Consider the following 11,303-nt stretch of genomic DNA (forward strand, 5'->3'; position numbering starts at 1 on the left):
TTTCACAGTGCATTGGTCCTAAAATCTATTTCACTTGACTATTTATATTCTGTGGGAAATCAATTCTCTCACCTATTTTGTATTCAGACAAACACAAAGCCTTAACCTCACCCGTTGTGATTACACACAAATTCCATGAAAACATTCTTCATGGTGATATCTACTCTCAGTGAAGGAAACTAAAATCTTTCTCTCCCCAGTTCACCACCACCTCGACTCCTGGGAGGGGCTGGGTGACGCCCCGCGGTCAGTTGGAGATATCCCCCTTTCTCGGGAGACTTTATACGGCTAAGTATATGAGATATTCTGCAGAGGGCAAATTAACATCATCTAATTTCCTTTTTGTAATTTTAATGTTACCAAGATGTGATTTTATTATATCTGGATATGCCATGAGTCACATTTGCTTGCTTTGCAAATATTACGCTTATTCAAACAGTGCCATGTTTTCATTTTCAAGAACTGGAAAAAAATACTCCTACTACAATGTCTCCTGCTTTGGAGAACATTGTATTTAGCTGGAAAAATCTAAGAAAGACTTTGTAGGTATAAGATCATGAGATACTATATATTTAGATGTAAAACTAAACTGAATCTAGACTAAGAGTAGTAAGGATTTCAGCTGCTAACAAAGTTTGTCCTAACCACCTGCTACAGTATATTAAAATAAAGGTCACCCAGCATTTTTAGGCTAATACATACATGCAATTACTCCTGCAAGTAATCATTTACTTAATCTCTCAAAAGTCTGAAAAAGTAAGGAAAAAAAATCCCAAGGTCCAATGCGATGTCTTCAAATGTTCCATTTTGTGTAAACAACAGTATAAAAATCCAAAGACATTGCATCAACAAATGTAGAGGCTAAGAAATACAGACTTTATCCTAGAATGCGAGACATTTACAGGAGGAGGCGGAGGAATTAATACTGTACATTACATAATAAATTAGTGCACCAGAAGCCGGTCATGGCATAAGGACAAGGAACTTAAACTACGCATATACTGTATGATCTGCATTCATACATTAGCGGGCTCTGGATCCACACTTTCTATGTAAACTGGAGGTATCATCAGCTCTCAGTAGCCCCAGCACTCATTCTTATAATCCCAGGAGGAATATAAATTTATCTCAAACCGATTCTCAGTGTAAACTGCCAATATTGTTGCCTTCAGCAAAAAAGAAACTTACAAACAAATAAATAGAATAGAACAGAACAGAATAGAAAAATATCACAGTCTTGAATTGTAATTACTTGGAAAGAATACCCAGATCTCTGGCAAATACACTCTGGCTAACTAAGCAGTGTTCATTACCAGAGGAGAGACATTTAAATCACTATGTACTGAGAACACTAAGCTTTATAATTCTGTGCACATGTATATTTAATGTGCAGCCAGTCCAGTACATTCAGAAAAATTAACTGCCTTGTTGGCACACAAAGATCATCAATGGTCTTTTTTTTCTATATGAATTATATTTCTCTTCATCCTGTACAATGAGGGAAATTCCAAAAAAATGTTATCTGCTTGTCCCCGTGTATATAAAAAAGGGGTCTTTGTACAATAATTGGGCAAGTGGAAGAGGCACAAAGAATGAATGGCTTCAGCGGGTGGGGGAATGGTGGCATTAATGTGTACATGTCTGAGATGAAAACCAGCAGGCTACCGACAAACAAAAGCCATCATACAACTAAAGCCTGTGACTGTCTGAAATATCGCTAAAAGGAATTCCCGGCTGATATGTCATGAAGTGGAGGGTTGTACTGCTATGAATTAAGTCAGATTACAGTTTCCCCCCTTTTAATGTTCCATGCAACAGAGATACAACTGTATGGGGAACAGATGGTCACAGCAGAACACAATAGACCAGTTAAAAACCAGACATAGCTACAGTGACTTCATTTCTAGAGATCTTCATCAACATGAACCCCGGAGGATGTGGAGTGATCTCTCATAAAGGCTGTTAGAGGAGTCAACAGCACGGGGTTAGATCAAGAGGTAAACCAGCCATTCACCACCGATGCTAAGAATTTTACATCACCCCGATATCTGTGTGGGGCAGAGCAAGACATGTGACAAAGACACAAGAAATGTTTAAAGCTTCACCCCTTTCATGCACTTTGATCATCTGTGAATGTGTAGCGCCAAGGCTTTGACCTCCCACAGACCTGATATTAGGTCACAAGTGCAGGCTGTTGAGGAAGGCTTAACAGCTATTCTGTGAATAAAAGCTCAGTCTTCTGCCTCAGCAGTGTACTATAACCTTAGCCATGGTAATTTATTTATTATTATTACCATACAAAGGAAATGCCTAACATACTTTATGATAATTGGATCCAAAACTGTCAAGAAAAGCGACAGAATTAACATCAAAAAAGTGCAATTTACAACTGCTCCTGTTATTGTTGATCAAATTACAACAATGCCAGGAGCTAGACAATGTCCAACAAAAACCATAAAATCACGTCCTCGCCTTTACTTGCCAGCTCACATCATAATGCACGCCATCAGTATAAATATAATACTTTATTCCACTGCAATTGTGCACATGGCTTTACTTTTACATCTGTGCACTCACACAGACACAGACCTAAAGAAGAGGCAATCATTGTCAACTGAAGCTTCATACCCACGGAGGTGCTTGCAGCAGAGATCCATGGACATTCTTGCAGCAGAGCTCCATGGACAAGGCTCAGTGCATGTGTTTGGCCGATCGGTGATATCCAGTACCGCACACTACACCAGGCTCCTGGGCTGCCAGAGGTACCGTATTACCCACACAGTGATTACATTTTGGGGGCTAGCAGAACCATCTAGACCCTGGTCTAAACACAAATCCCTGAGTTCCTAAAAAGATTCTGGGTTTCTGGAAAAGTTACTGTACTGAAAAGTAAGTACACGAAAAGCAGAATCAGTGATAAGGCTGAACATTTATCAGAGTATGCTTGATGTTTTTGCTAATATAAATGGTACATAAAACACAGAGGACTGTCCACCTCGTCAGTGGGGTTCAATTCCAGTGTGTCACCTAACCAAGTTGTTTGTGTGACAAAATGCTGTATAATAAAACTGTGACAGTTTCATAATCGTAAAGGCATATTTATGTGAGTTTCCATGACAACGCAGTCCCAGTACGCTTGCCATGTTTACGGCAGTTTCCATGATGACTAGTCTGTAAAGCTTGCTGGAGGGAAATGGGTTGTATAGGTTGGAGCACAATGAAGACACATAGTGTGATTATGGTGCATTAACTGTGGCCCAAATTTGAGAATGATCATGCTAACAAAGTAAACAAAGGAGTCTTCTTCCCATGAGCGTCCATGCTCTGACTGTCCCCCATACGTGACTGGTCAACAGTGTCTTTGCCGGATCCAACTTTCCACACAGGGCTGTGTCATTTTGCTGCTAGCTGCGGTGAACACAATCCCCCACGGAAATGAACGGAGTGCGCTGCGTTTTTTTCATTCCTTTGAAACTCAGTCTGAACATGGGCTTAGTGGGTACAGGCACACAACAGCAAGTTTTCTCTGTGATGCCTGTATCCAGGACTCCAGGACCACCCCATTTCCTTAATCGGGGTGAGATTGCAAAATCTATAAAATGCCAGGACATAATCTCTTTCATCTGCCCACACCTGGGATCAATTTATCATGGAGGACCCTACAGAGAACTGTTGCTCTGGAAAACACAACCTTCAACTTAAAATTTTAATTGGTCAATACAATATTTAAGATCTTTTTTCGTCTTCTGTATTTGTCAGTTTTATAAGTGAGAAGTTGACTTCTGACTGTGTCACATCTGTGATGAGGAAAATTGGTTGGAAAAGGAAAAGAAAGTCTTTGTTCATGTTACCTTGCGTGCTGCATGAATGTCAAAGAAGGGCTTATTCCGGACACTGAAGGGCTCCTTGGTTTTGTCAATCTGTCCAGTCTTCATCTTTTCCAGCCGGGGAAAAATGATTTCCTTTTCTATGCATAACAGCCGGATGCTGAAGTCACACTGGCCAACAGGCTGTCCCTGAAACACACAAAACAAGCAAACAATTCATCTCTTTATGTACCCTGGGGATGTACAGTAACTCATGTATGACAATGAGGTGCACACTTTGCCACACAGATCAAGACATTGTCCGTTAGCCAAAATAATATCCCCTAGAACAGTCTTTATTTGAAATTAATTGTGCATGTTCTCTTACATTACATTATCAACATACATCTAAAATAAATATCTTTTGGAAAAATATACAAATATGACTGATATTCCAACACTGAAGAACTGCCAATTCACTGCCATGGCAACACTGCTAATCTAACGCGCTGCAAGGCGGAGGATTAACACCTTTGTGAGTCAGAATAAAACAGGCATCTCACAGGTGTAACTCAAAGTTCAGACTGAGTGGATTTTGATAATTAAACATTATGTTTTGTAAAACTGCCAACAATGATTTGGTTCTAGCTTTTAAAATGTGAATATTTGCTATGTGGTGTTCTATTATATTAAAGTGAATATCACTGGGGTTGGATTAAGATACGTCAATGTCCATTTTGAGAAATTGTTTGTGATTCCTGTCATTTTATGGACCAAAAAATAACTTAATTAGTCAAAAAATAAACAGAGGAATCCTGAAATTCACTGCAGCCCTACTAACACTATAAAACCTGAGTATATAAAACTGTATCAGTCTAATTTATACCACATCTACATGGTATAAATAAATAAAATGGCAGAGGCGCGAACGGACACAGCGGCTCGTCTCTCTCCTAGTTGTGTGCTCATAGCCTATGAGGTTGTATCGTTTAGTTTTATCCTAATCACTTTGATTTAGTTTAGTTTACTCTACTTTTATTCTATTTTAGTTTCCTAAATGCTATGGCATTCAATACTAGGTGAGAGAGAAGCGGTTTTCTGTATGTCCTGCACATATAGTGAATGGACAATAAAAATCTTTGATCCTCTGATCCAGACTAGGTCAACAGTAAGCAGCTTCAAACTCTATGGTGAGTCTGTGACAATCAGTTGACCTCTTGAAAACTGCCTCCTGCCTTCGCTGGCCAGCCACACAAAGATACAGTAAACAAAGTGACCGGAGTCATCACCGTCTAAACAGACGGTGCAGCTAAGGCGGAGCAACGGTGCCACCAAACCCACCTAGCAGAGAACTGAGACTGTGGTTAAAAAAAAAAAAAAAAACAAAGAATGAGCTCCTGGTTATTAATAAAGAAGCTTGGAAGAAAATTAGAGCAGCCAAATGACACAGTTTGATTTAATAAACATTGTATGACAATGTTAAAGTGATAATGGAGACAGAGAGGTTGTGATGAAACCATCCTGGCACAGCACAAAAGCCACCACATACTGTATCTCTGTTGCTCAATTAACAAAATGATTAAAAATAATGACTCACAGACATCACTTTGATCAGCACACAAAAAAAAAGAGCTGATGAGTGAGTAGTGAAAATCTTTCAGATGGACATGGACTACACGCGTGACAACAATTTGACATTTAATATCTCTCTCAAGTTATCAGACAGCAAAAGCGGAGAGCAAATTCAGCTGCCAAGCTGCCACGTCTTTACTGCCGAGAGACAGAAAAATAAAGAACGAGAGGCAATCACTTTGTCACCTGGACATGATGAAAAGAGGGGAAAAAACAATTTAACCATGCCTTCCATGTATCTACAACTAATATTCCTTGAAGTTATCACCAAAGCGATGTCTCCCAGTATGTTGTTATGACCAGTCAACAGTATAAAACCCCAAATTATTTGTTTTACTATCACAAAAGACAAGAGAAATAAATAAAACTTTCACATATGAGAAACTGGAGACAGCACATTATACAATTAGATTCATTTTCTCTTGACTAAGCAGTTGTCTGCACTACTTTCACAAATGAATAATTGTTTTTAATCATGCAACTTATTGATCAATATTTCCTCATGTACAGTTTTCACTCTTTTAAGACATTTCGTGATTTAAAGATCAGTTGATTAATCGAGCCTAAGAAAAGTAACTGTCAAATGGGATTAAGGAGCTGATGGTCCAAAACAGACAGTGAATAATGGTGTTCTGTTATGACTCCACTGTGATGCCCATGCTGCTGGATGTGTCAGTACGCAACAACTTGATAACTGAGCAGTATGCCATGACTGTTTCTGTGACTTTGTTTTGTCTCTCTGACTTGTTCAACACAGCCTTAACAACTCTGTAAGGGCAATCCGGCAGCTACAAATAACATCACAGGGACAGAATGAAAGAAATAAAAACCATCCCGCTTGTCTCGTTTTAAAAATTACTTTGTGAACTTGTTTTTCTTTTAGGATGACTACACTAACCACTCTACATTCTCCTGGACCAACAGCTGGTATCATGTCCCACACATTCTGCACCATCTGTCAACTGTGTCATCAGGACAGAACAAGATGTAAGTGTGGATGATTCAAGGCATGTGCTGTCCACGCCTGTTTAACAGGAAAACAGCAGAGAAGAGCATAACAGCAGTGATTCTAAGGGGTTATGTGTCTCGATAGCTCGCCTTTGGTGTGAATACCATGAAACTCAGACTTATGGCTGCCTTTGTTAGTGCTGCCACCTCAAGACACATCAGTCTGTGCAGTACAGCCTCCAAATACAAAACATGCACTGCCTTTCTCAAATATGGAAATCAAATGTAAGAATTTGCTAGGTATCTTTAACAGTAAATGAAATATTTGGGGGGGTTGGATTGTTGGCGGGAAGTAAGTAGTTCACTATTTAAACCTTTTTTTTTATTATTTATTGACATTTTAAAGCCAAACTCGATCAAAAATATATTTGCCAGATTAACTGCTAATGAAAAACAAGTGGAAGTTGGAGCCCTAAAATTCTCTGCCAGTTTTGGATTTAATCAAAACATAAATCCAAAATTTGGCATTTATGGATTTAGAGCAACCTACAGTCAATAACAATAAATAAAAGACACCAGTTCTTTTCAATATATAGTTCTGAGTTATAGCGCTCTAAAGACTCTTTCAATATTATTTTAAACAATCATCCACAGGTGCAACCATTAGATTTTCGGTGTGTTACAAAACACTCTTTATGCGTAGACTGAACTGAGTCCATAAAGAATCCACATTAAATGTTAAACACTGGAGAGCTGCAGAATCAAAAACAATATGAGGTTGAAGTGGCTAAAAGGATGAACCCAAAAAAATATAGCAAAAACAAGGATAGCTTCAGGACTCTCTTTGCTAATATGGGATAAATTACGTTACACAGTGGTAACAAAATCAGCACTGGGACCAGTCAACGAACGCTGAAAGAAAACATGGGGGCTTTTAGTCCTTTTTGCTCTAAATGTGTTTTTATTGGCCCAAGACTGTTAACAACCACATATCCTTCTTACCTGTTTGCATCATAAAGCCACAAGCAATATTGTGAGGCAATGCACATAAAATACACTTTACTCCAAGAAGAGTTTAATCCATCTGTCACCAGTTACTGTTACTGTACCAGACCCTCCAGCTCCTGCAACTTTCCTTCACCATCTCCCACAAGTTACATCAAGAGCTGGGTTCTCTCTCTCTCTGGCTTTGGCTAACAATTTATTTGCGTCTAAAAATATAGACCGGCAGGTCATCGGCCACAATTTATGACGATAGTCTTATCTAGTAATACCCTGAAGCCTACTGTTTCTGCTGCTTTATGAGTCACTTTAATACAGAGTTGGGCTTCTCGGATACAGTTCAAAAACAGTATAAAATGTAGCTTGCACATGGCACAGCACTGTCAGCTCATTTCACCAGGATTTAACGAGTTACTGAATAATTTACAGAAAGAGGGGGAAAACTGTCTAAAATATGAATTAAGATTCGTGAATACCTGAATATATTTTATTATCCTCTTATAATTAATCCCAGTGTTTCCAGTGGATCAAGAGGTTTGGCGTGGGGGCAATGTCCCCTGGAGTCGGGGAGGGGGGTGGGGGGCGCTGCCTGAACGCTTAACTCCTCTGTCCTCATCTTCCATCCCTAATCCATTTTCCATCTCTCTATGAGGAACTGAACAAACACTTAATGATTTGGATTAATGCAGGCCAGTTACTAAGTATTTTTATCGGTGGCTAAATCAAGTCCTCAGCAGTTGAGCCGCTGTCTCTGGTGTGTCACTCAACAGCGTAACCAGTCTGCCAAGTGTGGTGAGCAGCTGTCAGTCATCAAGTCCTGAACAAGCTGGAAGGACAATGAACGAACCAACAGTCTTCACCAGGCCAACCAACCAGGGGCGGATCTAGAAAATTTTGACTGGGTGGCCAGGATGCCCTTAGTCTGAAGGAGTGATACAGCCCAAGGACACTGGTTAGGGTGGGAAACTGTGCAGATTTATAGACTGTACCTGCGAACAAACTTCAAGCAAAAGTAAATGAAGCTGATACCAATAAACCAGTCCATACCACAACAGATAAGGCTCCAGCAGTGAATATTAACAAGCATTCGGCCGTTAATCTGACTGAGCCAGTTATCTTGTATAATTCTGCACCTACAGTGAGATTATTTTAGCAAGATAACTGAGAATGAGGTCAATCAGACTGTCAGGACATAGACAGTGATGTCAAGCTCACACCTCCACAGTGTTATTCTTTCACAAATAAACTTTCTTAAGAATTCTGAAACTTAAGGACACGTACTGTATGTAATTGTTGTTGTGCTTTCAACACATCTTGTCAGTTCCCCCACAGTGGAGGAGCTGACAATGACTGACAAGCAGCAATGATTTTTTGAGAAGACAAAAAAAAAAATAAATCTTTTTTAAATACTCTGCAGCAATAGCAGAGGAAGAACATTTGGTCCCAGGGTAGTAAGGGTCAATCAGTTAGATGGCTGGAGAGGTACTGTACACAACGGCACTCTCACCGTTACAGCACCCTGTAGGATGACTAATAATATCTATGGCTCTGACATGAACTTAGATTTCCCATCAAAATCCACCAAACTAAGTAAACTCTGGCCCTTCACTAACAGCTTAAATTACCCATCGGAGCGAGAAGACACACACTTCTCATTACACTCAAATCAAAAGCATCTCAGTATTGTGCTTTACCCAACTTTCCAAACAGCTAAAGTGTCACGTTAGGCCACGGGCCTGGCGGGTGGTGTGTTCTCCCTCCTGCTGTATTTCCATCCTCAGTCTCGGGCTGAAGCCTCAGTGCCAAGAACCAGCTCACCACAGATAATGGAGCAGGCTAATAATGGCCAGCAAGGATCAATACAACAGCGCTATACTGGCGGCTCGAGGGAGTCATTGGAGCTGCTAACCTCTGCACCGTCTTACAAAGATGCTCCCCTCACCACTGGAGCCTTTATTGAACCGCTTGCTCGTGTGATCCTCTGATCGACGGAAAGAAAGAGGTGACAGACAAACATAATGGCCAAAAATAACCCCTCCCTCTTCATCCCAAGGTATTCATCAGATTTTTATAAGGAAGACAGCAGAGGTACGCTAAGGACAAATTGTATGCTCATTTGTCTCTGTGCCTGCCTGCCTGTCATTAGCGGCATGCGAATCAGTTGAAGGGATGAATTCATTTACAGTTCGAAATAGTGTTAACAATTAACAGCCTTGTAATGTCGTCTTCAGGCTGTCGAGAAAAACGGTCAAGTCAAAATAATTTAACAAAAAAAATCATGCAAATGCACATCTATAAAAGAAGCTTTTATACACACAGATGCACCAGGTCAGTTACTGCTGCCCAACACAGTAATGGACTGATTACAAGGTTCACATCAAGCCAACTCATAGACTGTGACGAAGGAATGTTAAAGGTCTGGATTATATTTTTAACAAGCTCCTATCCTAAGTGAATACAGAAAATAGGCCAAAGTATGTCAGTAAAAGCACATAGCTTATAAAAATTCAGTGTGGGTCAGACGCTGTTAAGGTCAGGCTTTAGTAAAGCCCGCTGTGTGACAGGGTGTGGCGTCAAGCAGAGCTATGCTCTTCCCTCCAGCATGGAAACTGACAACAGTGCTGTCATCCCTGTGCAAATAGTGCAGAGCCTGGATGAACACTGCTCCGCTGCCTGCTACAGCCCTGAAGGAACCCAACCGGGAATTCGATTTTTCAGTTTTGAGGATAAATAAAACCCATTCCATGTCAATGCTTTTCCCTGATGTACAGCCAATACCATCCTCTGGTATATACATTTGAATTGCTGAAAGACTAAGACCATAAAATTACAATTTCCTCCACTGAACCTGGTTAAACAGTAAGTAAAAAAAGAGAGGGCAGAAGGAGCTGCTGATATAGACCACAGTGTTTCCCATGTGCTCTTTGTTTATTCCATCTGACACTGAAGTGGCAGTGATGGGTCAAAGAAAAGCTGTTCTCAAATGGCCTGGGCTACTCACATTGAATTTGATGATGTCGTATATCAAATAGCGGGGGACTGGCTGACCATTCACCTTGTCGATGATCATCTCCTGCAGATATAAAGACAAAAAGGCAGGTCAGGAGAGGGAGTGAGAGACACAGTTACTGAGATAAAGATAGATATATGTTTTAGTGATGAAGATGTACTATTCGTTTTTCATAGCAAGTTTAAAATGGTGCCTCTGCATATAGTTATGCAAGATGGGACACTATGGGATGAACACTCTCAAAAGGATGCGTGTTCAGAGAGGGAGGTGCTGCAGGTCATCAAAAGACTAGTAAGCAGTTGGGGAGGTGTGTGTCTGTGGCTGGGGTCTGAAATAGCACTGCACATCCAATATGCAAGACTAAAGATGAGTCAGGTGCGGTTGTGATGCAGGAACAGTCAGCAGACACAGAATTAGCTTGCAGAGAACAGCCGAGTGACAGCAGAGACACAAACGTCACTGCTGCAGTATTGTAAGTGAAAGGAGATGTTTCACCAGGTAGAAAACTATGTGTGAAGCACTAAAGAACTACTTTTTATTATCTTTCCCCAATATGGTAAGTACCTGTGCTACTGCTGTAGCAAGTAAGAACTCAGCCATTACACAAAAACTGAACTTAGCAGACTGATACACACACATCATTCAGACCAAATGAACATGGCAGAGTGACGAGAATATGCAAAAATACTTTTTGTGTTACTTAAGGTTAACAATCAAAAAGAACACATTCTGAATTATTTGAGTCCAGCAGTGCTGCAGCCTTCTTTTGGACAAGTTAGAATTTAAATAGTCCACCAACTCAAGCTGTTTTATTAAAGTTGCTTTTATCCACGTTCCAGGGATGCTGCTGCTGCAGTGCTTCAGCCAGAGGAGCTTATCGTAAGTACTGTGGTTGCCGGCATTCC

General features: G+C 40.3%; 1 protein-coding gene across 4 annotated transcripts in view; it reads right to left on the bottom strand.

Annotated features, from left to right (window-relative positions):
• Positions 1-11,303, bottom strand: part of rngtt (RNA guanylyltransferase and 5'-phosphatase) — a 66,913-nt gene that overhangs the window by 29,907 nt on the left and 25,703 nt on the right. For all 4 annotated transcript variants that reach the window (XM_020603987.1, XM_020603988.1, XM_020603985.1 and 1 more), the window contains exons 11-12: positions 10,390-10,461; positions 3,852-4,016 (exon numbers count right to left, since the gene is read on the bottom strand). In XM_020603987.1, coding sequence (XP_020459643.1) covers positions 3,852-4,016; positions 10,390-10,461 — 237 coding nt within the window. The remainder of the gene's footprint in view (positions 1-3,851; positions 4,017-10,389; positions 10,462-11,303) is intronic.

Source organism: Monopterus albus, unplaced genomic scaffold, assembly GCF_001952655.1.
Source record: "Monopterus albus unplaced genomic scaffold, M_albus_1.0 scaffold63.1, whole genome shotgun sequence".
NCBI classification, from domain to species: domain Eukaryota; kingdom Metazoa; phylum Chordata; class Actinopteri; order Synbranchiformes; family Synbranchidae; genus Monopterus; species Monopterus albus.